This window comes from Fusarium proliferatum, assembly GCF_900067095.1.
Source record: "Fusarium proliferatum ET1 genome assembly, contig: FPRO_scaffold013, whole genome shotgun sequence".
NCBI classification, from domain to species: Eukaryota; Fungi; Ascomycota; class Sordariomycetes; order Hypocreales; family Nectriaceae; genus Fusarium; species Fusarium proliferatum.
In genome coordinates, this window is record NW_022194802.1 from 1,120,931 (window position 1) to 1,144,540 (window position 23,610).

Here is a 23,610-nt window from a genome sequence, read left to right on the forward strand (position 1 = left end):
AGTCAGTGGATTAATGGATCAGTCTAACAACTGAGTACCATATAAAAAAATCTTATCTGACGGGAAGTTCACAAGTTTCTTATCTCATAATTGGGTGGCTCTCAAAGACAGTTCCGGACATACGGTCCGACAGATCATTGGGATACGCACCTGCATATCTGAGATGTTACGTAGAATACCTAACTATGATAGAATACCTGAGGTTCACAGTTCAATGAAAGCCTACGGAGGGTCTCACTTTATTTGATTTCGTGCACGGAATCTTTTATGTCGTTAAACTCTCAGATCCATACGATAGAAAGGTAAAGTTAAAGTTCTAGTACTACCTATACAGCCAGCCAGTAGGCCTGGAGGCTTCATATAATACCAAAATGTGTGAATGTCTAATAACAATAAACAGTAACACCTGAACTCCCAGCCAATGCTCCTCAATGCTTAACCCGCATATACCATGCTTCATTTCTCATTTCTCATATCTTGATCACTTATCTAAGCCTCTTGCCTTAACAAACCTGTTGATCTGTTCGCGAGTGAGCTTGTCGTTGTAATGTTCATAGCATTCATAAAATGATATTATCTCCTGAGTAGCATCCACCATAGATGCAATCTCCACGTTGCTGTCGACCAGCCATTTCGCAAACTTTTGTACCCGCGACACCCGATCTTGTTGCCGCTTCTCCTTTGGTTCTGCAGCAGCGGGCTCGGGCATTCCACCTTGTGCTTGTTGGCCCTGTGCTCGCATCAGCGCCTGTTGAGCGGCTGCTAGTCCTGCGGCCGCCGCCGCTCCAGAAGTATTCTGGCCAGGACCGGAGTTATTGGGCCTCAACACCAAGGCCAATAGGATGGCAACCATGGCGATAATATGTGGAGGGTACAGGAGCGGAAGATCCGTCATGAAGTGATCGTTGATGACCGAGCGAGCCAGTTGCACTTCGTCGTCCACCAACGATAATTCATTTCGCAAGGCTGTGATCGTTCGATACGGTTGGAATACAATCAACTGTGATCGCATCTCGCTTATCATGAAGAACTCACACTCGCCCAGCTTGGACGTGTCGATGGCCACGAGATCTCCCCACATCTGTCGCGCCTCCGTCACGATGAGTCGAATATGTTGAGGAGACTCTTCGATCTTGCAGGCTAAGTATATCGCGGTCGCTATGACGAGGTACGGGTTCGTTCGACGAATCTCGACTTTGGAGTAGAATCGCTTCATGTAGACCTGCGCCGTGGCCATGGATTGTTGTCGGATCGTTAATCGCTTCGCCAGCCGTATCAATTCTGCGCGTCCCATGAGTCAGCCATTCTGTCAGTTCTCTCGTGGTATAGAGGTGTCCACGTACGTTGATTAAAATATATGTACAGATGGCGTTGCTGCGGAAGCGGAAACATTCGCACCAATTCGGCATTGTCCTCTTCAAGCTTTTGTCGCATTGTCACAAGCTGTTCCTTGGTGAAGCTCCAGAAGCGACATTGTGTCGAGTGCCAATAATTGGCCGACATGTCTTCTGATAGACCGTTAGATACCAATTCCGCAGGAAGAATAGACTCTTAGGAGGCAGATTTGACAGCCGAAGCTGTTGAGGTTTCGTTGAAATAGTCAACGGAGAGGGGGCTCGCAAGGCTGGCAACGGCGCCACACGGAAAGGTCCCGTCTTGTGGCTGATGATTGGCGATATCAATAAACGACCTACCCAATAGAATTTGAACTTCTAGCGTCTCTTCTTTAACTGTTGATTTACTAACTTAGATGTAAATTTGTCTTGAGTATGAGATCCAGGTGATTTTAGCATTTCCAGATGGTGTCTGCATGTCCTATTTTTGCTGTTACTTTCACTATCGTTAAACTACAAACAACTTAGTCAAGTCATACTGGTAGTCCATGGTAGCCAGCCTAACTTGGATAACTTTACGCATCATGCTCTTGGACTTGTAAGAAGTCTATCATTTCTCTCTGCTAATTGAGATTATGCTCTTGTGCATCAAGAAGCTATTAAAAGTACTATCTGACTTCCAACTCGTCTTTGGGTATCAAAAGTTGTCTCTGTTACAGCACCACTTCGCCAACTATTAATGACTCGAAAGTCTCATCGATCTTTTTCTCTTTGAATTCCTGAACGTCGTCCAGACCAAGCATACGGATGCCCTTGCCAGACTTTTTGAAAAGAAGTGTACCGCCTTCCTGTTCGTCGACCTCGATATACTCTAGCTTGGGGCCCAGTTGGTCTGGAGCAAGTGCACACAAAAACGAGGTCAAGTCTGGCATGGAGTAGGCTTTGTCAGGATAGTTTTTCTCAAGTGAAACTTGATTTGTGACGATCTTGATGGGATCCTCGTGGCAGTTGAAGCCCAGAATTCGCTTCTCGATACAGTGGCCTCCATATTTCTTCAGACCTAGGGCTGAGTATTTTATACTCTGTGCTGTATGTGAAGGCACGACGGTGAACTCTGCAAATTCTGCAGATCGGCCGAGAACGATCTTGGCTGCTTGTTCATTGAGGGCGATGTTGAACTGGTTGGAGAAGAGATTGGCTGACATGTCGCAGGAACCCTATCACCATGAGCATATTGTCAATGAGTAATGTGGATCATGGATCAGACTTACCACTTGCAAGTGACACTTGATCTTGCTGGCTACACCTCTATCGAGGAACTGTTGTAGGATTCTCAACGAAGAACCCCCAAAGAAATGAACGCTTCCCGCGTTTTGAATCCGATTCAAAACGTTGTCCAAGACAAGTCCTCCCATAGAAATGTTTAAGAGCCTTCTACGACGCTCGAGATTCGCGATACACTTGTAATACCAACCCCTCAGGTTATCGGTTCGACGGCCAGGATGTAGCACTTTCTTCAAGATGTCGTAGTAGTCCTTCAGCTCACCTTCAGTCCGGTTGACAAGTTCTTCATGGTGATGCATGTGCAGATTCACTGGGTTCTCTATGTGTTGCAGAGTCTCGTAGTCCACAAGAACTTCGATGGGTTTAGCATTAGACCACTCGGAAAGACAAGTTGCCAGGTCCAGTGCACTTAGTTGTGCATGCAAGGTAGCATCGTCGATTGAGCCATACTTGGGCTTCACTGCCATCTCGAGCTGTCATCGTGGTCAGATTTGTCTAAATCATTTGATCCTGAGGAGGGAGCTTACAATCTTGCGATCATCGTCTGTCAGATCTTTGATATCATCAATATCCTGCTGCTTGATATCTCCGTTCAAAAGGGTCTTGAAAGGGTTCTCAACGGATGGAAAATGCTGTTTTATCAATTCCTTGCATCTGGTGATCTGATCCACGGTCATGGATAATCCAAAACAAACTTGACGGGGCTCTAGAATCCAAATCACGCGGGCGTTGGGCTTCCATTGCGTGGCCTTGAACAAGGCCATAGCCGCGGCCAGGTTATCTGAGTCGATGGAGTCATTATAATAAATGACGAGATCTTCCCCCAACATGGTGAATAGATTTGCTGACGGGTAAACTTCTGCCTCGATGCGCGATAGTGGTGAGATTTGATGGGAAGGTTGAGAGATTTAAAAGCAATGAAGGCTGTAATGTCTGATTGATTGATTGATTGGGAGGAAGCTTTGAAAAGCTGGTGGGCTGTGCATTTGGATCTCTCATAAGGTAAGCTGGGCCAACGTGCCGCTTAAAAAGCCCCGCGAAGCGCCTAGCACAATGGGTATTGCCACACCAATCAGTCAGTGAATCAGCCTGCCCAGGCAGTTAGTTACACAAAATCTCACAAATGTCACAGCCTTGTGACTAGGTACCTAGTCTAGTAGTGGAACAATGAACTAGAGCTAGGCCTGTGAGTAAGTTACAGACTGTCTTGGATATGTTTCATTGCCTCCATGACCAAGCCACAGTTTTTCCACTCTTTGTTCGTGTATCAACAACGACTAACACGGAACTAGAACTGCCCGAGCCGTGATTCCCGACACTTTGGGTAATATGACTTTGCAAATATGCGCTTGTATCATAGCGTCAACCGATCGGGAAGGATCATTCTTGTAGCTCAATAAGGGTGTTTGCGTTCCTCATGAGCATGAGAGCATGAGCATGGGGGACATATCACTCCACCCAGCATTGTCCACATTCTGGCATCATGTGGCAAGGGCAAAAGACCAACTAGATATGATGTTGGTCTCTATATCTTATGAGGCCTTGCTTGCTCTATCTACACGAGAAGCTGTTCAACTGCATTAAAGAAGTCAACACGGATGCTGTTGTGAGCAAAGCGTCTCATGACTGGGTCCAAGTCTATGTGAATACATTCTATCCTTTAAACAAATCGTGATACAGCATCTGCAATATCTAAACAGTCTCTGTGCCTTCATTTACGATGATAATCTTCTTAACTTGGCTTGCTATCACACTAGAGCCCGAGTGTCCCTTGGAAGCCTGGCTAGGCTTGACCGGGTCCAAGGGACGGGTACAATAACGCAATCATGTTTGAAATTCTTCGTGCAGCAACAAATCTCATCTATCAGCTACTTGACCCGTTGCCAGCAAGGCATAGCACTAGTGTCTTCGCAAGGCTGTGTATGGTTGATGGTGTGTTCCGGCTAATATGCCAAGTAGATGAAGTATGTGATTGTTCAACAACCAAACACTTGGTTTGTGAACAAACATCCTTGAGATGGCACCATCCTCAAATGTATGACATCGTGATCTTATCAGGAGGCCTCTATCGAATACCATTAGTCCCCAATTAAGAGTCTAGGCTTATCAGGTTAAAGAGAACAGACAAATTGAGATATGAAAAGGAAGGGTGAAGGGTAAAGGGTATAACTAAAATCAAGTCCCACGCTCTTCTTCCCTTCAGAAATCCCTCTCAGATTCCCGAATCAGCCTCTTTTATAAACTTGCATACTTGATCCAGGCACGCTCGAACTACTTATGACAGCAGACTCAACCCTTGAATTCTATCTGACTTTTTATGAAAGCTCTTGGTCCTATCCTGGCTGGGCTGATCCAGCACTGCCACTTGAAAGAGGAGAACACAGTACAGTCAGCTAGTACGCCCAGGTACCCAGGTGTCCAAAATTGAACAGCGTACAATACCTGTGAACCATTACCTAAACATGGTCTTGTTATCGTTTTCATTTTCGTTTCCCTTGGCGGTTTGTACATGTTACCCTACCACAGAAGCCACACAGCTCCCCCAAACACCCTCCAACAATTCGTTTTACTTCATTGGACTAATGAAAAAGTGATCATTCGTCATAGCTGTGACCTGGAATTTCATGCCAAGCTCGATGTGTCCCTCATCGCTCGGTGCACAAAGCATGCCAAAGCTCGGCTTGAACTTCAGTCCAGGGTCGATTCGTCGATACTTCATCAGCTGGTTCCAAGGTTGACGCGGATGTTTATCAGCAGTAATCGGGTGAACATTGGGTACCTGGCATCGTAGGCATCGGCACACAACATCAAGGTCGAGACGGTGCTCGCCCTCACCAATTCGGATAGTTTTCCATCCATCCTCAACCCAGGGTACGCTTCCTCGGATGATGACATTGGGGCGGAACCGATCAATCTCAATCTTATCCTCGCCAGCTTTAGTGAGACGCTCGTTAAGCTCATTCATACTCGCCATAGAGGCAACCTGTCAAGTTTGGCATTATTACAGCGCCTGAGTCGTATGTCAGGTTCCAGTTTATGTAACTTACCAGCACAGGCATCATATCGGCAAACTTGGTAGCCTCCGTACGACCAAGACGGTGAGGAGCTCCGCTTCCACGTAGAACTCGCAGTGTAGGTCCCTTGTACATCAGGCGAACGTCCACGCTTAGGAATTCCGAGATGGGCTTGGTCAGGCTCTCGGCGTATTCCCATGCATCGGTTTGCTCGCCCCAGATAGTCGCCTTCTTGAGCTCAGTGTTATTCTCAAGCCATTGACTCGTAGGGTGAGCGGGTATCTCAATTTTGTGTTCATTGAGAGAAATTATGAGTGTGTCGGTATCGACGTCCCAAGCTGTTATGATAAGAGTCATATTTGAATTTGCTCTGATCGTGATAAATTCATGCTCATCAGCCGTGACAAACATCCAGTTACGGTCCAGATCTAGGCCAGTTCGTAGAAGCTGCGCTGAACTGACATCAAAACCGCGGCATGACTTGACCGGGTATACTCGCAGGCGAACAATTTCATCATCGGCTGGCAAAGGCAATGATTGGGATACAGATTCGCCAACAGGTCTGCGGATGAGAATGAAGAGCAGAAGAATAGGCAATAGAGCCGAAGCAGCAATGAACAGAATATATCCAAGTGAAGGGCTCTGTCCAAAATTTATAACATCCATTTCAATGTGATGTTGAGCAGATTGTGTAAGTCGGTAGGTTTGATGCAGTGGGCAAGAGAAAAGTCCGACTCGTGGTGGAGGCGGGAAGTCCGGACAATTTAAACCCGCCCTGCTCCCGCGTCTTAGGCCCGAGCCTCGGAGCGAGACTCATATAGATTAGGTTCCATTCAGTATCTGTCATCGGAGCTATGATGGTAGCTATTCTAATTGTTTGAGTTATTACCGAGTTCAAGTCGACATGGACATATAATCCAACATCATGCAGGGGCAATTGATGAGTTTCTGTCTCGCTATCCCAGACCTCCCAACAGAATCACATTCAATATATATTATATCTTCGTTGCCATATGGAACGAATCTATCAGAAAGAGACTCATTCCTACACGATACACGCATTGTTAAATTGACAACAGCTGGTCGAATCTGTCACTCTCTATAAAATTCCAAAGTCATGCTCAAGTTTCCGCATGTAGGCGAAAATATGGAGGCGAAAGTGATGATCTTGAGCCACACCCGGAAGGATACCTGTAAGTCTTGCTTCTTCGAAATTTTGATCCCAACGATCTGAGGCAGCTCGACTTGAACTTGCGGAAACAAAGTGCGTGGGGCTAAGAGAAATGATTCCAAACCGTACATGATGACGGATCGTATTCTCAAATCTGACTCATAGCGATAGCCACTAATGAGGAACTTTTGAAACGAATCAAACACGACACACCATTGAATATAGTCCACCTACTAGAATCCTACACGTCTGTTGATCTTTAATTCTATTGCTTTTTTTTCAGATACTTATACTCTGTCCACCTGGGGCTTTCTGAGTAGTGCTTGGTTACATACTGGAATTCTTATAATCGTTGGACCTTCTGAGACACGACATCAAAGGAAACGTGGTCATCTCCATATCCTCTTGGGCGAGACGCAGAGTGTGTAATGGTTTCCAGGTATAGAATAATTTAACTGGCTGTTCGTACAAAGGAAAACCCTCAACTCATTGACCTATATTTCGATGCTTATCAGAACACTTTTGCTTCATAAAAACAAAAGGTATCACCTCGTCTTTGGGGAATTTCCTCATGAATCGTGGACATATATGTAAGTTTCATTAGCCTGGCTAGCGGGCGAGTACATACTCATACCAATATCTCATTCAGATTTTAGAGTTGACTTAATATTCTTCTTTTACCAAGGGTTGCTGCCGGAACTGCTGTCAGCATATTTCTGAACGCGAACAGTGCGGCCTATGTATCCAATCCCGCTTCTAGATGATGGGCATTGCTGGCGACTTAACCTTCATATAGCCTTCTCAATATTCACTAAGCACTTTTCTATAGTATTGGTCGCGAAGTGTGTCAGAAGACTCCACTACCAGCCAGCCCTCTATTACGGACATGTCCCTAAGCCAGGAAGAAGATAAATGGGCACTCACAACCAACACCAGAGGTAGATAAAGGCAGTCTCTGAACAACTTAGCCATAAAAGAATTGCAGCACATATCACGGCCTTTTCGAGCTACGCTACCTGGTGGCTGAAGAGTCCGAAACATACATGTCTGTCCTCGATCTTCCGTGATAATCTCTCCAGTAATTCATTTCAGCCTCTGAGGTCATGAGGCATTGCTAGATCAGCTGATACATTGTGGACTTTTGATGATGAAAACAAAAGTCTTACCTGATAGAAATGTTGAGGGCCCACGGGTGCGTTGACTTTAAGCTCTAGGTCGAGGCTCATCATGGCTCAGGATCTACTCTCACTCCACCAAGTCAATTGCACAGTGTCTCAACAAAGCCAGTCTCTTCTTTTAAGTTCTATATCTGGTGATCTTGAACCTAATATGTTGGATAAAATCGAATCAGAATTGTCGTAACCTTGATCAGTGGTCTTTTCTTATAGTATGATGTTTACAATGAAGGGACCTAGAGCTCTATTGCGGTTCGGTCACTCACCAGGCATCAATCTTGATTATCAGATAATATATTATGGTCATATACCGTACGATTGAAGAGCCCAAACACATACGACCATACCCGGAGGAAGTTACAGAATCCCTTCATGGTCCTGCCTTTTGTTTAAGTGACTTGGTTTATAGCGATTATCCATATCCTCTAACACCGGGGATGTCGATGGTCACTCCTGGGAGTATTTTCTATCCCCTGCCAGACTCGACATCTAGATTTTGCAATCATGATTCTGCGGGCTGCAGTTGCGATTTCAGCCACTAGCACCTTCTTATATATTTAGTACGCTATATATACATTACATTGCTTAGGTATGCTGGAGAATTTTTCGCGAACGCACGCCGAATCCCCCGAAGGACCCACTGGAAGGAAGCGAGTGACCCGTGGCTGTGTTACCAATTACACCAGTTTGGGCTTTAGTTTATGGCCAAGAGCACATCATTGATCTAATTATTGCAATAAAAGGCATGTCGGTTCTGTTATAAAATGGCCATGGTTTTTATATCGCGATGTTGAGGAAGTCAATTTTTGTGGTTGAAGCAAAAGACGAATTAGAGCTGAGGCTTTTCGTACGGGACTGACGTCGCCGTTTCTCCGTAAAGTGTGGCGCGCGGGGTGACTCGCATTTGAAGCAAGAGGTGGCGCGCTGTGGGCTGAGAGCTCGGACTCTCAGAGGGGAGAGTTCCTTTGTTCTCCGCAAAGTGAGACAACAAGTCACCCGCCCAAGAAAAGCGCCTTAGCCGACGATGTACTCTGTAGAAACAGGCCATTCATCATCTGTGAGAACTAGCGGTGTGGCGATGGGAATATGGGCTATAGGATAACATATGGCACGCCGTATGCATCAGATAATTGCCTTGTCTCATGATATTGAAGGGGCTGACAACCCGTGATAGACGTGTTGACCATCAATTAATTGAATGACTAGTAGATGCATGCGGGCTATTATCGATTGTTGAGATTGTTAGCCCGAGGAATGGGGTCGTGCGACTAGGGATAGACAGATGGCTGATTGCGTCAATGTGGGTAGACGATGAGGAGCGCTACCTTAGGTAAGGTACTGACCTAGGTACTTAGTTGGGGAGAGACAAGCGGCTTCTAACAATGCTCTTGAGAAATGTAGCAGTAGTTGACTTTTCCCTTTACGTCGAAATGTCTATCATTCTCGCTGAATCCATTGATTCACTTGATTCAGTGAAAGGTGACTCTGATGAATGCCGATAATATGGGTATGGATTCATACTGTACAGGGATTTTGCCAGAGCACAGATGCGACATCGTCTTCTGTCTCTCAGACCCTTCAGGGTATGCTATGGTTCAGCCAATCTCCCCGCTCACAGTGAGTATGGACTGTCAATTTTAACTTTACGGTTGTTTGCTGCTCTGTTTGTTGTGACTCGTCTAGAATTACCGTAGACTTTGCGCTAGGAACCCGAAGCTGCAAAGCATCACGCATTCGGTCGAGTGCCTCGAATTCTTTTCGGGATGGGACTTTGGACCCTTTCTCCAGGAACAGGAATTCAAAGAAGGGACCACCCACCCACGTCCGTTGAAGTGATCGGCGTAGGCGAAGCCTAGAGACCAAGCATCATCACATCACATCACATCCCTTCCAACCGAAAATGAGGAAGACGAACAAGAGCAGGTTTAGACCTCCGCTAGCAGGCCTTCACAGCCCGCTCAAAATAGACCAGCCCATTCCCCGCATGGTGGCCTGGCTGCCCTGGCAAATGACACAAGAGAAGAGAGCCCTGGAGGGATTCTCAGAAGAGCCTGATGAAACACTTGGACGGTGCGGAAGGGCATGGTATGGAAGCATGGTATGGCTGGCTATTTGGCATGGTGGTAACGGCAGGGTGCCAGCTTTGATCAAAGTCCAACGACGATCTAACCGAGATCGAGAGGTTGGATTGCGCAAGAGCCAGTGACAGTGGCAGTTATCACTTATCAAGGACCAAAGATAATCAATCTTCCATCCAGCAACCTTCCATCGGCAAGAAATGGGTGTGGTGCATGCTCCGTACTGTAGGGTCGAGTGTCCCTCTGCATATACGGAACAGGATGAGGACCCGTCTGGCAAGATAAGATGAGGCTGGCGGCAAGACGACCTCTAGAAATGATGAAACGATAGGCAATATGCATAACCAAAGATCGAATTAACCAACCTTACTGGGTTGTATGCCTTGCCGCCGTCGTCACTTGCTATGCCCAGTCTTCTTTATCGTCAATGCTCACGCTTCACGACGATCTTGTCAACCATGGTGCTGTGTCAACCGGTTCAGATTCTGTAACACAAGATAGCACAAACTCACAGTTAACAAGATACCCACAGTCATCAACGGTCTTTGTTGTCGACGCCTCGATTTAGACGCCCGCAAAGGTGCTGCAACCGCAGTGGCCGACAAAGAGTTCCTCCGTGAGGGTTGCGTGGATCGTCTCGCCAAGTACAGTATTCGGACAGGGCGAGTTAACTGTACATACAGTGAACTCGCTATACTAAACACATACTTGTAGGAGCTGCAGCCAAAGTCGTGGGTTGGGGTTTGGGGTTGGGGTTGTGTTCCTGTGTTGTGTGTGGGTGAGTTTACCCTTCAAGGTCAAGCACAAACGCCACAGTGTTTGGAAGGTTACCACAACTGGACTTGTCAACCTCTCATTTCAGCGAGGTTGGTGTTGAAGATGATCTGGGTCTGGGCTCTATTGTGTCTCAAGACGCTACCCTAAAGTCGAGAATTATCCAGATCAACGTCACCCAACGTCAGAGGCCTTCCAGAAGCCAGAGACAATGGTGGTGACCTTGTTCTCGTTCATTTTGCCTCTCGTGGCGATATTTAGTACCGGATCATCCTTGAGACTGTTTTGATGATGGTTCGACCATTTGGGAAACAGTGTCGATTATCAACAGCTTCTCATTCGGCGGCTGTCTAGGACATAACACACAACAACAAAGCAACAGACGAGAAAGGGATACGTGCGATCTGCAGACGGGAGGGGCCATGACAGAATGGCACAGTGCAAATAGCTTTTTGCTCAGGCAAGATACTGGCCAGCCCGCCACGTTTCCAACGTATCCATGTCCAGAACCATTGAGGACAGGGTCATGGGAGGGTCTCGAGGCCGCCCAGTCATAGGCCTCACCAACCCTCCCTCATTCTGCGCTGGTGGTCAGTAATGGCTCCATACGCGGTCATGCACAGTGTTATGATAGAATTTCGAGCCTAGTGCTCACTGCCTCGCAAGGTACCGTCCATCACCGCCATCCCGCCAATTCACCTGAGCTAACCTGGTTAACCCATCAGAGTCCCGAATGTTCGTTCAGTCGTTCGCTCACCAGCCTCGAAGCCCTACCCTGCTCTTCCCTTCCGTCCCGCGATGGTCATGGTTGAGTGACTGGGGCCTCTTCGGCACTGCACGCACTTGAACTTGACTGCACCTCACCTCACTTCACCTGGTCCTGGGGGACGTGGATACCCCGTTACGGAGTAGACAAACAGAAATCCAGTATCTGATGATACAATGCCTCGACCGCCCCAATACACCAAATCAGATATGTGCGCCGTGGTAATGAAAGGCTGCGGGGCATCCAACGTCGCAGACGAGAAACGCAATTCCCTTGCCTTCCCTCATTTCATCATCACGAAAGCAGTGGATAATAACAATTTCAGCATGTCAACAAACAAACTGGCGCGCAATCCAATCACTCGACAAGATTAGCATGCTGCAGCAGGGCATAGCGCCTAATTACGGCTGCGAGAGCCCTGAAGGGGATGGACAGAAAGGGGCTTTCCTGCGCTAGCACAGGGGAATTGCAGTGGCAGAGTGGGAGAGCACGCGGTCAAGATGGTGCCTGAGACTGAGACTGAGACTGCGTTTGTGTCTGCGCCCACGTCCCTCCAGGCTCCTCACTGTGCGGTAAAGTAATGTGTGTGCAGTGGGTAGAGAGATTCAGTCACTTCGTCACTCACCTGATGAGCAATGCGCATCCCTGGTCCAAGACTGAGCTTGACAGAAAGAAAAGAAGAACGAACAGACGCTAGACTAGCAGGGCTCCAGGGCTCTCTCACGATCCAAGTTTGGAACCAGCGCCAGGTCCAACAGGGACAAAGCTGAGAGAGCAAAAAGTCACTTGACAAAGGCTGGAATGGGGAACCCCGAGAGGGCCGACAGCGATTTGACACTGGGCTTGGGTTGCGTGTGGATGCAATAGCCTCCACCCAGGCTGGGTAGGCGATGAGTTTCGGATACCGCCAGGTGTGCAGGTGAACCTAGAATAGGACAAGTAGCGTGAACTCAGCCCCTTAGCAGATTGGTGTGCTGTCTAGCTTTTGGAACACGCTGGTCGTACTGTGTATGTCTCTCTTCCGAAAACTGTACTGTCCCCAAACATCCCTACCGGGATAGACAGGGATGGCCTAGCAGCATACCACCTAGATTACACTGTGGCACACGCTATCCCTTGACTACGCCAATCATAACGAGGTGGCAAAGACTTCCTGGCCACCGTCTGTAAGGCATGATTTGCCAGAATCGGGTCCTACCCTCATCTCCTGGTTCGGCAGGCGCTTTATGTGGAGTAAAATATGGACACTATGGATACCAGCTAGCTCACAGTGCTCACAGTGTCCCCAACCAACAGACTCACATCGCCCGCCGTCCCCGGTGTAAGGTATCCTGCGTCCTGCATCTGCCTGTCCACTTTCCACTTTCCATTTCTTTTACTTATCAGAGCCCGTCACCTTCCCACTGCCATTCCGCCCCTCCCCTCGTACCTCGCCTCGCTTCGCTATCCATTCTCCCACAATTCAACTCTCTTCATCCGTCACCCAAAAATCTACATCAACCAACAACCTCACTCTACTCTCCTCTCCAACTGAACCGCGACTACACTTCTTTAGTAACTATTCTTCGACTTTTTGGATCTTGTCTATCACGACTACCTAAATCGACGACTCTCCTCTAAACACTCTCAATTTCTTGTTTGTGTTTACTCGCTCCAATTAATCCCGCACCAACTCCGGCACGCACGCACAACCGCGACTCACATCATGTCTGCATACTACCATTACAACGCCCACCCAGCAGCGCACCCCGCCCCCGTGTCGCACAACCACCATGGTGGCCGAAATCGCAGAGCTCCCCGTCTTTCTGTGTCTCAACAAGCTCAACGCCAGTTCCGCGGTGTCCGCAGCATGAAGGAACTCAATGAGACTGCTTCCCTCACAGCCTTCCGAACTAAGTTCGAGACCAGTCGATCCTTCGACCTTGAAGATGACATGGAGTTTTGTCCTGGTTTGTTGACCGAGACTGACGTGAGTTATCCCGTCGCTGTGTATGTCAGTGCATCAATCTGACCTGTTGTTCGCAGTTGGTCTCTATCTCAAGCGCATCTGAGCGTTCCTCATTAGCCAGCAACTCTCCCGACTCTTCTCCCACGCAACACCCCAACACCGTTGCTCCTGGCTTCTCTCTCAACTCAACATCTCCTGCCTTCATTCCTCCTGCCTACCAGCAACAGCCCAGCATGAAGCTTCATCAGCCCTCCGCCACCCGCGGCCGCAATGCCATTCCCATCATCAACCCCGCTACTGGCATTACCATGTCGAGCCCTCCTCAGTCAGTGTCGCCTGGCAGGATGCAACAGTCGATGCGTCGCTGGTAAGCCGCAGCAGGTCGCTACTCATGCCTTGACATGGGGCGACCCGTGTGTCGTATCACCGGCGATACATCTTGAACTGTAATTGCTACCGTTCGTTCTTAGCAGCTGTTCATCTTGGCGGGACCTATCGAGACTTGATCTTGGTATCCTCTTATCAACTGGGCTGGTTTCCTCTTAAGCTTTTGGGGCCAATCGCTTGATGCGATTGACCACACTGTTGGCGACAACAATTCCGACAACCATCACTTTTACTATCCCCCTGTATAAACATCCCCTAATCGACATACCTCTTGTTTCACCGACAAGTTTATGAGGGTAATACTGGCACGGCGTGATACAGAACGATACCATTTTCGGCTTGGTTACTTTTGTTATTTTTGCAACAAATCAAATACCTAGGGTTGGGTGTCCGCCTCGCAAGATGGGGCTACAAGACACGAACGGGCGTTTTCTGCATTTTAAGACGACATTGCATAGGTGTTGGGCGGCACAATAATCGGATTTCCTCGGCATCAACTGTTTTCATTTTATATGGGAGGCATGGGCTGGCCTTTCCATTCATACCAAAATGTCTTCTCTCATCGCGGTCATGGGTTATGAAGTCAACAAGAGAAAAAGAACAACATAGAAGGGAGTGCTTTTCGCAAGCGGGGTCTTTTCCGGTGTTATTTGATCGGTCGCATCTTGGAAATATCTTTGGGCTGTGGTCAGGATCGAGACGAATGGTGTTTTTGCGACAACTGATATCCCTTTACGGGACGGAAATATGGGAAATTACGGGGAGTTGGTCGAATTTTTGGTGTAGTCCCGCTGTTGCAATGAACGGGAACGAAAAGGTTCACCCTTGCCCATTCTTTTCTTTGTATCATCTTGGGACGGCCTATATATTTGTCCTCTTTTTGTTTTCTTGTTCGTGGTTTAGGCCTGAGCGCAATGGCCGGTGCTGGGTCTGCCTAGTGTTTTTGGGACCGGAGTAGCTTTATACTTTGGAGCGTTGTTCGGTTTGCCCAAGTCCTGGTTGGACGGGCTTCTTTTACAATATTTTGTCTCGACTCGGCAAGCATCTGGAGTGTTCAGGGGCCTGGGATACATGTCATGATCAGATTCAAAGAGATTTTTTTGGGATTTGGGAGGCCCTCGAGCCTGGTTTTGCAATGCAGCGGTAGACTGCATGTGTGGCTATTGTTAACTGGGTATTGGCGCTGTCTGGTTGCGACAACGCGGCTTCAGCGCTGCGAGACGAGAATATACGAATGTTCATACTTGCACGTTTCAACCTGTGACTGTGATATGATACGGCTTAGAGTGAGCCATCTTGGGTGTGACGATGAGTTAATTGTGTGATGATGCTGACGAGAAATGATGGTATAGTTACGACATGGGCGATTTCTTGAATCGGGGTGGCCACTAATGTTAGTCAGTGAACATTGAATTGCCAATTGCCATTGTTTGAAGTGAGCATTGATTGCTCGACATGCATTTCTGATTTTATGTTCTTCCATAAATTCTGTTTGCAATGCCTACCAAATGCCACGTTCAGCTCATAGCTGGAGCTGTAGCCTCAGTAACCCCACCTCATAATAACTCCGCGGCGATAGCTACGACGTGCCTAGTTCGTGCAGTGTCTCATTATCAACCACAGCCACGCAATTGGACCCTCCTTGAAAACCATGGCATTTGCGTTGGATCCTCGGTAAAGGAAGGGAAATTTAAAACCAGCTCCATTACCTAACTCGGGGTAGTATAGGTAGGCCTTGAGTGGGGAATGAACGCATGCCGTCTTCATTTCAAGGAGTAAAGGAAGCAGAGGGAGAGATTCTTCAAAAAGTGATGATGCTTGTGACGTCACTTTCCCGCAAATGGTCAACATTACGGTCATTACCTTACCCGAGAAGAGCAGTACATATTAAGGCACGCTCGTGAACTAATCTCTTCCCCTGCAGCTGTTTCTCTCTTCTCTCTTCCTCTTTCATCTCTATATCGAACCCCTCATAGCGGTCTCTCGACTTCTCCCGCCCGAATCATCACATAAACTTCATATCAACAAGATGATGTCAGCTCGATCCATGATGGCCCTGCGCACTGCGCACACCAGCAAGATCACCATCGGACGAGGTTTCTTTACCACATCGACACGTCTCGGTCTCAAGGAATCATCCACCCGTAAGTTTGAGTCTCCCAAAGTCCAATTGAACGCGTCTAACACGCCCCAGAAACCGACGTCGACTACGACAAGCACAAGCAAGACTCCCTCAGGAAGCAGAAGGAGGGCAACGGCCACTGGAAGCCAGAGCTCGCCTCGGACAGCGAGGAGGCCGTCAAGGCAGACAGATCGGACATTGATCCTGCCAAGGACATCAAGAATCTCCAAGAGCGAACCAAGAAGGAGGCTGAGGAGACTCACAAGGCTGGTACCAGCACACGAGATAACATGTAAAGAACTGTTATGAATTGGCGATTCGATCAATTGGTTTGGGAGTTACGGTATTGCCAGATAGACTGGAATGTCTCTGCAAAATAGTTATTAGTGAAAACTATCCATGATGATGCCTTTGAGTTCAGTTCAGTTCAGTTCAGTTCAGTTTATGTGTATTTGTCCCAACCTCCTCCTTTAGAAACATGATCCAATTAGCCTCTGCTAAGGAGCCAATGGTATAGCATAGAATATCGTTACTTTTGCATGTGAAGGTGTTTTCCCAACTCGGACATTGTGTATTCCTGTCAGCAACCGAAGCTTGCATGTCTCGTAGTGATGTTGTACCACTCAACTTGAGAACAAAACTGTCGTGTTCACCTCCACGATAAAATAGCACTCAAATTGATACATAAATACCTCGAATTCCATAAGATTCTGCAAATTGACCAGTCCTTGTGTATTTACTTCCTCCTGGAAGGAAGTTATCTTCTGAGAAGTGTTTTATATTATCAAGCGCTGCGTTACAGGGTAAACTCCAGGCCCCTCCAAGCCCCTCCTATCGATAAGGCCCAAAGTTCAAGCTCCTCCATTTTATTATGTCGCCGGTCTCGGTCGGTCCAAACCTCCGAGGCTTCTAATATCTCTCTTTTCCCCCTCGGGCCTCGTCCAGCCCATTGTTTCTCTCCAGGGCGCTTTCTCTACCAATCTATACACCAAGGACTCTCGCCGACCTTCAAAATCATGTCCGCAAATCCTCCGACCTTCCAATCCGCCCTCCTCGCAGGTGCCCTCGCTGGCACAACCGTCGATCTCTCTCTCTTCCCTCTCGACACACTCAAGACCCGTCTTCAGTCCTCGGCCGGTTTCTTTCCCTCCGGAGGTTTCAGCGGTATTTACCGCGGTATAGGTTCTGCGCTTGTCGGTTCTGCGCCAGGTGCCGCGTTCTTCTTCTGTACATACGAGGGCGTAAAGGGCTTCCTGGCTGATAAGGATAACACTTCTGCGCCAGGATGGAAGGCTCCCCTTACACATATGGCGGCTGCTAGCGCCGGTGAGGTGGCAGCTTGCGCCGTTCGTGTGCCGACCGAGGTTGTTAAGCAGCGTGCGCAGGCGGGCCATCATGGTGGTTCGTCGGCTGCTGCTCTACGGGCTATCCTGTCACGATATTCGAGCCATGGATTTGTTCCAATGTGGAGAGAGCTCTATCGTGGCTGGGGAATCACCGTCTTTCGCGAGGTTCCATTCACTGTGATCCAATTCCCGCTATGGGAGGCAATGAAGTCCTGGGGACGACGCCGCCGTGGTGGTCGCGAGGTCACTGGTGCTGAGAGTGCTCTCTATGGAAGCATGGCTGGTGGATTATCTGCGGCACTGACGACGCCGCTTGATGTACTCAAAACGAGAGTCATGCTATCGAAGGAGAGTGTTTCAGTATCGGAAATATTTGGTCGCATATCGCGCGAGGAGGGCAGCAGAGCTTTCTTTGCTGGGGTAGCACCACGAGTTACATGGATTTCCATTGGAGGCGCAATTTTCCTGGGAAGCTATCAATGGGCTATTAACACCATGAACGGCGTTGTATGATAATGGGAAGCGATATGAGAGACCAACAAAACGGGCGGGATTGTACGATGTAAAATATGGAGCAAGGAGCAAGGAGTCAAGAAACTGGCGTTCCGAAAGAAATAGAGAGAGGCTTAACTCCTCACAAATGGTATATACGCCTTGACGGCATCTGACCTATGTACAAAATCTATATACGATAAATGAAATCGCTGGTGACAAAAGTCTACCCTTCTGGCACACGACATCAAACAACGGACTGATGAGTCTCGGAATCTCATCTTCTCATTCAACGTGTGAACCGGGAGTTGTGTTAACTTAGCTGGCCTGGGCTTGGGCTTGAGGTTGAAGAGGAACTTGGCCATTGGTATTTGCCTCTTCAGCAGCAGCGCCGTCTTGAGTTTCTTCGGGCTCAGCGGGCTTAGGCTCCGGAGGCGGAGGGAATGGTCGAATCTCCTTTTTGCCATTGGCCTTGTAATGAAGGACAATATCATTACCCCCTTTCCACAGATGAGTTCGGAGAGTGGCCAGTGTCGTAGCAGGGGAAAGTAACTGGATAAATGTTAGCAAGTGTAATTGCCCATGATTGTACCATGAGTTAAAGAAGATATCATTACCTGTTCGTTGCAGTACAGTTCTAAATACTCCTCTGGCTTCATAGGGCTGTCTTCTGGCTCCTCAAGTGCAGGCTCAATCCTTTCCGAAACATATGAAAGGATCTTCTTGACTCGAAGCATGCGGTTAGCATTGAGCCTGTTGTTTCCATCGGCCGAAGCAATAGCTGGGAGAGTGTCGTCCATTGGATACAAGACAAACGAAACCTTTACAGGCTCCTTGAAGGGCAAGGTGTTTTGGAGAAGAACATCACCCAGCCACATGGGAGCCTTCTGTTCGATAATATCTGCATCCTTGCCAACATCCTTAACAGTGCCCTGGTACAAGTTGGCGCTACCACCTGTGGTCTCTTCTTGAATAACCACCTTAGTTCCTGGCGGGAGTCTCAGAACGGGTGTATCACTAGGCAAACTGGGTACCACTCGTGACTCGACCGGCTTGTCAGGGTTGTCGGCTAGTTGCCGCTCGTATTCCTGGTGGATCTTCTGAATCGTACCAAAGAAACTGTCATCAACTTCCTTCTCTTTTTCATGAACAGATGAAGACTCGGACTCTTCTGTCTTCTCCTCTACGATCGCAGGCTTCTCTGTGGTGGCCTGAGATGCTGACCTCGAAAGCTTCTTGGTGCCAAAAGTCATCCTAAACTTCTTCTTGCCAAATGGTGTGCTTGGGGATTTTGCACTGTCCGCCTTGTCCTTATCTTTATCCTTCTCTTTGTCACCATCTATAGACTTCTTGGAGTCCGCCTCGTTCTGCGTGGGGGTTGAAACCATGCTTGCTGCCTTGACTGCCGATTCGAGCAGTTGTAGGGGGCTTGTGAAGTAGTCTTCCTTCTCCGTCGAAGGGCGGCTGACATGCGAGGTTCTCTTTTCTATAGGAGTCATTGGGCTTGTCGCCGCGTTTTCAGGAACATCAGGCAAGCTGTTTGGGCCCGACATAATGCTTGGACCAGGTGTTGCCAAACCAATGCCTAGACCTGGAGTATTGGGATAGAGATTGGGCTTTGGAGTAACCTGGTCTGCGTTATCCCAGTCCGGGATGGCTGACTTTGGTATTGATATCGATAATGGAGCAGCTTCAGTAGTTCCTCCACTAGCAATCTGCCTCGCCTCAAGACCCTCATTGAGTTTCTGACGGTGTGCCTCATCTCTTCTGATCTCTTCATCAACGAGATCGGCAAAGAGATACCTAAGGATCCATTTTCCAAGGCTGACTGGAAGAGGGTTAGCTGTGCCACTGCAGTCATCAAAAGCGGACCTACTTCTCTGGTCCTCTCGAAACTCTATGTTATCGGGCAAATCTAGCTCGTCTGCATATACTTCAGCATCGAAACAATTAAATGGCTCTAGAACCACAGTAAGATTCCCCGAGCTGAGATCGATAGAGCACCAAGGAGCCACGGCCTCAACAGTGTTGACGAGATGCTCCACATCCTCCAAATGCTGTTTGCCAAAACTTTTGATGGGTTTACACTGAAAAAATCAGCTGTGTCCATGCACGGAATGAGTTAAGACAAACCTGGATCAGATCCCATAGTAGTACGTCGCCAGCGGTGTCTGATGTCAACACACGCCTCCTATCATTGAGCAGCCTATGCTTGAGCAATCCGAATTGTCCCTCAATCGTTTCCTCGGCCACTGCATGGATAGGTTTGATTTCGGGCTCTGAAGAGTCTATAATGGCTTCGGATCCCTTCCGTGCTGTAGCATCCGTGATAGTGGCAGAATCGGGATCTGGACCAGATCGCGCAGGGAAAGAAGCAGCTGCAGAGATACGCAAGATGGACTCAGCTGGGATCTCCTTCTTTGCAGTTCCGTTAGTAGTAGCCGGAGGAGAAGTCTCGCGGGGTCTGCTAGAAGCATTCGATGTAGCTCTGTGGTGTCGAACAGACTCCGGAAGCTGGATGTTGGTGCCCGTGTCAACGTCTTCCCATCGATTAATTGATGACCTATTGGTTGCTGTCCAGATGTGACCTCCAGCTGCGACAACCTTACCAACTCCTATATGCTCATGCGCCACAGCTAGACTCAGGCCATCGTCCATATCCTCAAGGCTACCGCGCACATCTGTTTTGGCGACCAAACCCGAGCGATCAGAACTGTAGAACACACCCAGGCTCGGGTCATCTGAGAACAGTGACCAAACACTCTCGTCGTGCATGGAGAAAGTGTACATGCATCGACCGTTCTTGATGCTCCACATTTTGACCGTTTTGTCGGCACTGGCACTCAAAATCGTGTCGCCAGCATCGTCTATAAGAATAGCACGGATATTGTCGACATGACCAACAAGCTTTGAAACCTTGTCACCAGTTCGGGGATCGTACAAGCGCACCGTCTTCTCGGGGCCACCACTCGCCATGATATTTCGTCCCACACGAAGGGCATAGACAGAACCTTTCTCAGCAATTTCTTCACCCTGCACGTCAATCTCGAGTGTTTTCCCAGCGCCGTTGAGATCCCATAAGCATATTTTGCGGTCTAGACCACCAGATGCGACCCAGTTTGCGCCCATATCTGGGGGCGGGGTTGTAACACATTTGACATAATCAGCATGTTCGCCTATCGTCTCGGTGCGGTTTTTGTCCTCTTCGGAATACGGTCGCCAAACCTTTACTGTAAGGTCAGATGAGCCAGATACGAGGGCAGTATTGTTTTGAGCGAGTGCAATGTCGTTGATCCAGTGCATATGGGCATGGGTCTGAGCGCGAAACTTGGTCGTGTGCTTCGGCTTCTTGTCCTCGGAATTGGCAGGCGTCGGGTCGGTAATATCGCTGCGGCCTTTGAGGTCGAGGTTCAGATCCCAAGCGCATACTATGCCGTCTCGGCCACCTGAGTATCTGAATTAGGTGATGTTAGAGCTGCACGGATGGAACCGAGGGCGTCGGTGTGAAAGGGCTCACAGAATCGCACTGTCGTTGTCGACGGCGAGGCCATTGACACCTAGACGATGGCCGCCTTCAGATGATTTGGCATTTTCGAGGACTATGCCTGTGTCAGCAACTGTTCCGAAGCTGAGCGCATACAAGAGAGTATAGTTCAACGAGCGGGGTTGTTGGGGTGTTTGGAGCGGTTGGGTATGAAGTCTCACCATAGCTGATTCTCTGGCGTGCCTTCTTAGCCATGACTTGAATAGCTAAGTACCAACTTAGCTTACTGAAGCATGCGCAAGTAACGGGAAGAGAGGTAGCACAAGGGACGGGAAGGCGCAGAAAGACGCGCCCACGGGGAGAAATGGAAAGAAGTAGTATTAGGGTGTCTGTGGCCTGAATTGAGTACCTAGGTAGGTTGGGCTTGTCTTAATGCTGTGTGTAGTGGCAATGGAAGATGGTAGGTCGTGATGATTGCGGAATGCGGGATGGGGAAGCTTGAAAGTGGAGGTGCCCCGACCTACCTATGTACGTACCTTGGGTATTTAACTGGCGACGGACATGACGCCGAGTAAGGAATATGCGACGAACGGGTTCAACGGTGGATCAAATGGACCCTTCCTTGTTTAATCGACGAATACATACAGAGTACAGTAAGCATCCCTGGGGTTCAGTTCATGCTGGAGGGGATTGGGATTGGGATTGGGGCCGATGAACCGCTAGTACCGCTAGTCAGAGCAAAGGATTGACAGCCTTCGCTGAGTCTGGTTGCTGTAGGTAGAAGGAAGCGAGTCCTCGTGAGCCCGCTCTAGACAGGTCTCGACTTGGAAGCTGGAGAACTGACAGACCCTGTAAGCTGTGCCCCTGTACCCCTGTCGCTCACTCAAATACCCGGGCTCTCAAGCCGTCAACGGCGGGGCTGACTGCACATCCGCCATGGGCTGCCCACCTCAAGCCCAGGGCAATTCTTAATTGACAGCCATCCAATCCAGTTCAGTTCCATGCCGTCTCTTCAAGTCCACTTGTCAGTTGTGACAGTGGCTTTTTGACATATACAATCGAGTATTGGTGGACGTCGGTCTCGTAGTGTCTGTTAACGTACTTGCATCCGTGATCTGTGCCGGTATTCAATTCCATACTTGTTCAAGAAATGTCAATTGAGCCTAATGTCTCAGATCCTGTGCAATCTGTACATACATCCTCCCAAGCACGGGACTGCATGAACAACCTCACAGAAACATGCTAGAATACCTTCATAATGCAAGATGCAGAAGTTTCAGGGTCGCAAAGAGTAAACCAAAAAGCCCCATAAACTCCGTGTAACTGGTTTTCCAAGAAAATAGCCTCTCCATACTCCAGGCTCCAAATTCAAACCCGCCGTGTTGTTTCGCAATATCCAATGATTTTCTCTCGATCCTCCCTCCCGGCCTCCCTTCATTGGCAAACGCAGCAGCCAACAGAGCACCATCGAGAGGATTTGAATCGACTGGGCTTATTTTCACACTGCGCGCACTCGTCGTCAACTTTGGTGATATCTTCTTTTCTTCCTGGACAATCCTCTCTGTAACATCTTGTGTTGCCACGCAGAACACGATGTCCGCACTTGTGCTCGATTAACGTCTTGGTACACATTTTTATGCACTTCGGTGGAGATTCTATCTCTTTTCTGGGATGATGTTGAGTTTCGTAGTGAACCGTTCAGTTCTGTAATGTTGAGAATTGGATGAGATGGTATGTTGGACTCGAGATCATGCCAGGCTTCTGCCTTTTGTTGCTCTTCAGATCCAATGAAAGGGGGATAAATTGTGAGTCAATCGCAAAGGACAACTGTTGTTTAAATGCGTCGGATTGTTGCGAGGGTGGTTACGCCGTCAGGTCAGCTTCCGTTCAGCTTCGGCCCAGCTTCGTTAGTTCAACTTATAGTCAGTCAACGCTTATCGAGGTTGTGTGAGATTTTGACAAGCAAACAAAAGATTTGGGACACACGAATAGGTAGTTATGTGATGTCTAAGTAGAACGGAAGCAACTGAGCCTCAACAGCTTAATAATAAAAAATTAAAAAAACATGACGCGGACTCAGTCCCCAAAGGGAGAAGGGAATGAAGCTCGTGACGCGGCTTTGACCAATGACGGCGTGGGTGTGGTAGATGTTGCACTTGGGAGCATGCCGAGACCCCCGGTTCCGATTCAATACGAGGCCTACCTATCTGTTTAGGCCGAGACTGAGACTAGACG

At 48.4% G+C, this 23,610-nt stretch overlaps 7 protein-coding genes across 7 annotated transcripts; 3 read left to right on the forward strand and 4 right to left on the reverse strand.

Annotated features, from left to right (window-relative positions):
- Positions 1–481: 481 nt before the first annotated feature.
- On the reverse strand, positions 482–1,503 carry FPRO_13010 (related to cyclin homolog UME3; the record flags this gene model as incomplete). Its single annotated transcript, XM_031223589.1, has 2 exons — positions 482–1,281; positions 1,344–1,503. 2 exons carry the CDS (start codon positions 1,501–1,503, stop codon positions 482–484), a joined length of 960 nt encoding a protein of 319 aa, XP_031088933.1.
- A 544-nt stretch (positions 1,504–2,047) lies between these two features.
- Positions 2,048–3,448, reverse strand: FPRO_13011 (uncharacterized protein; the record flags this gene model as incomplete). Its single annotated transcript, XM_031223590.1, has 3 exons — positions 2,048–2,551; positions 2,606–3,091; positions 3,146–3,448. The coding sequence occupies 3 exons, from the start codon at positions 3,446–3,448 to the stop codon at positions 2,048–2,050; spliced, it is 1,293 nt and encodes a 430-aa protein (XP_031088934.1).
- Positions 3,449–5,184: 1,736 nt separating this feature from the next.
- FPRO_13012 (uncharacterized protein) lies at positions 5,185–6,298 on the reverse strand (the record flags this gene model as incomplete). Its single annotated transcript, XM_031223591.1, has 2 exons — positions 5,185–5,601; positions 5,666–6,298. The coding sequence occupies 2 exons, from the start codon at positions 6,296–6,298 to the stop codon at positions 5,185–5,187; spliced, it is 1,050 nt and encodes a 349-aa protein (XP_031088935.1).
- Positions 6,299–13,301: 7,003 nt separating this feature from the next.
- Positions 13,302–13,915, forward strand: FPRO_13013 (uncharacterized protein; the record flags this gene model as incomplete). The annotated part of the gene is made up of 2 exons (XM_031223593.1): positions 13,302–13,565; positions 13,622–13,915. 2 exons carry the CDS (start codon positions 13,302–13,304, stop codon positions 13,913–13,915), a joined length of 558 nt encoding a protein of 185 aa, XP_031088936.1.
- Positions 13,916–15,981: 2,066 nt separating this feature from the next.
- FPRO_13014 (uncharacterized protein) lies at positions 15,982–16,349 on the forward strand (the record flags this gene model as incomplete). The annotated part of the gene is made up of 2 exons (XM_031223594.1): positions 15,982–16,075; positions 16,126–16,349. 2 exons carry the CDS (start codon positions 15,982–15,984, stop codon positions 16,347–16,349), a joined length of 318 nt encoding a protein of 105 aa, XP_031088937.1.
- A 720-nt stretch (positions 16,350–17,069) lies between these two features.
- Positions 17,070–17,912, forward strand: FPRO_13015 (uncharacterized protein; the record flags this gene model as incomplete). The annotated part of the gene is made up of 1 exon (XM_031223595.1): positions 17,070–17,912. One exon carries the CDS (start codon positions 17,070–17,072, stop codon positions 17,910–17,912), a length of 843 nt encoding a protein of 280 aa, XP_031088938.1.
- Positions 17,913–18,209: 297 nt separating this feature from the next.
- On the reverse strand, positions 18,210–21,630 carry FPRO_13016 (uncharacterized protein; the record flags this gene model as incomplete). Its single annotated transcript, XM_031223596.1, has 6 exons — positions 18,210–18,443; positions 18,509–19,719; positions 19,768–19,978; positions 20,025–21,345; positions 21,409–21,490; positions 21,597–21,630. The coding sequence occupies 6 exons, from the start codon at positions 21,628–21,630 to the stop codon at positions 18,210–18,212; spliced, it is 3,093 nt and encodes a 1,030-aa protein (XP_031088939.1).
- Between the last annotated feature and the right edge of the window lie 1,980 nt (positions 21,631–23,610).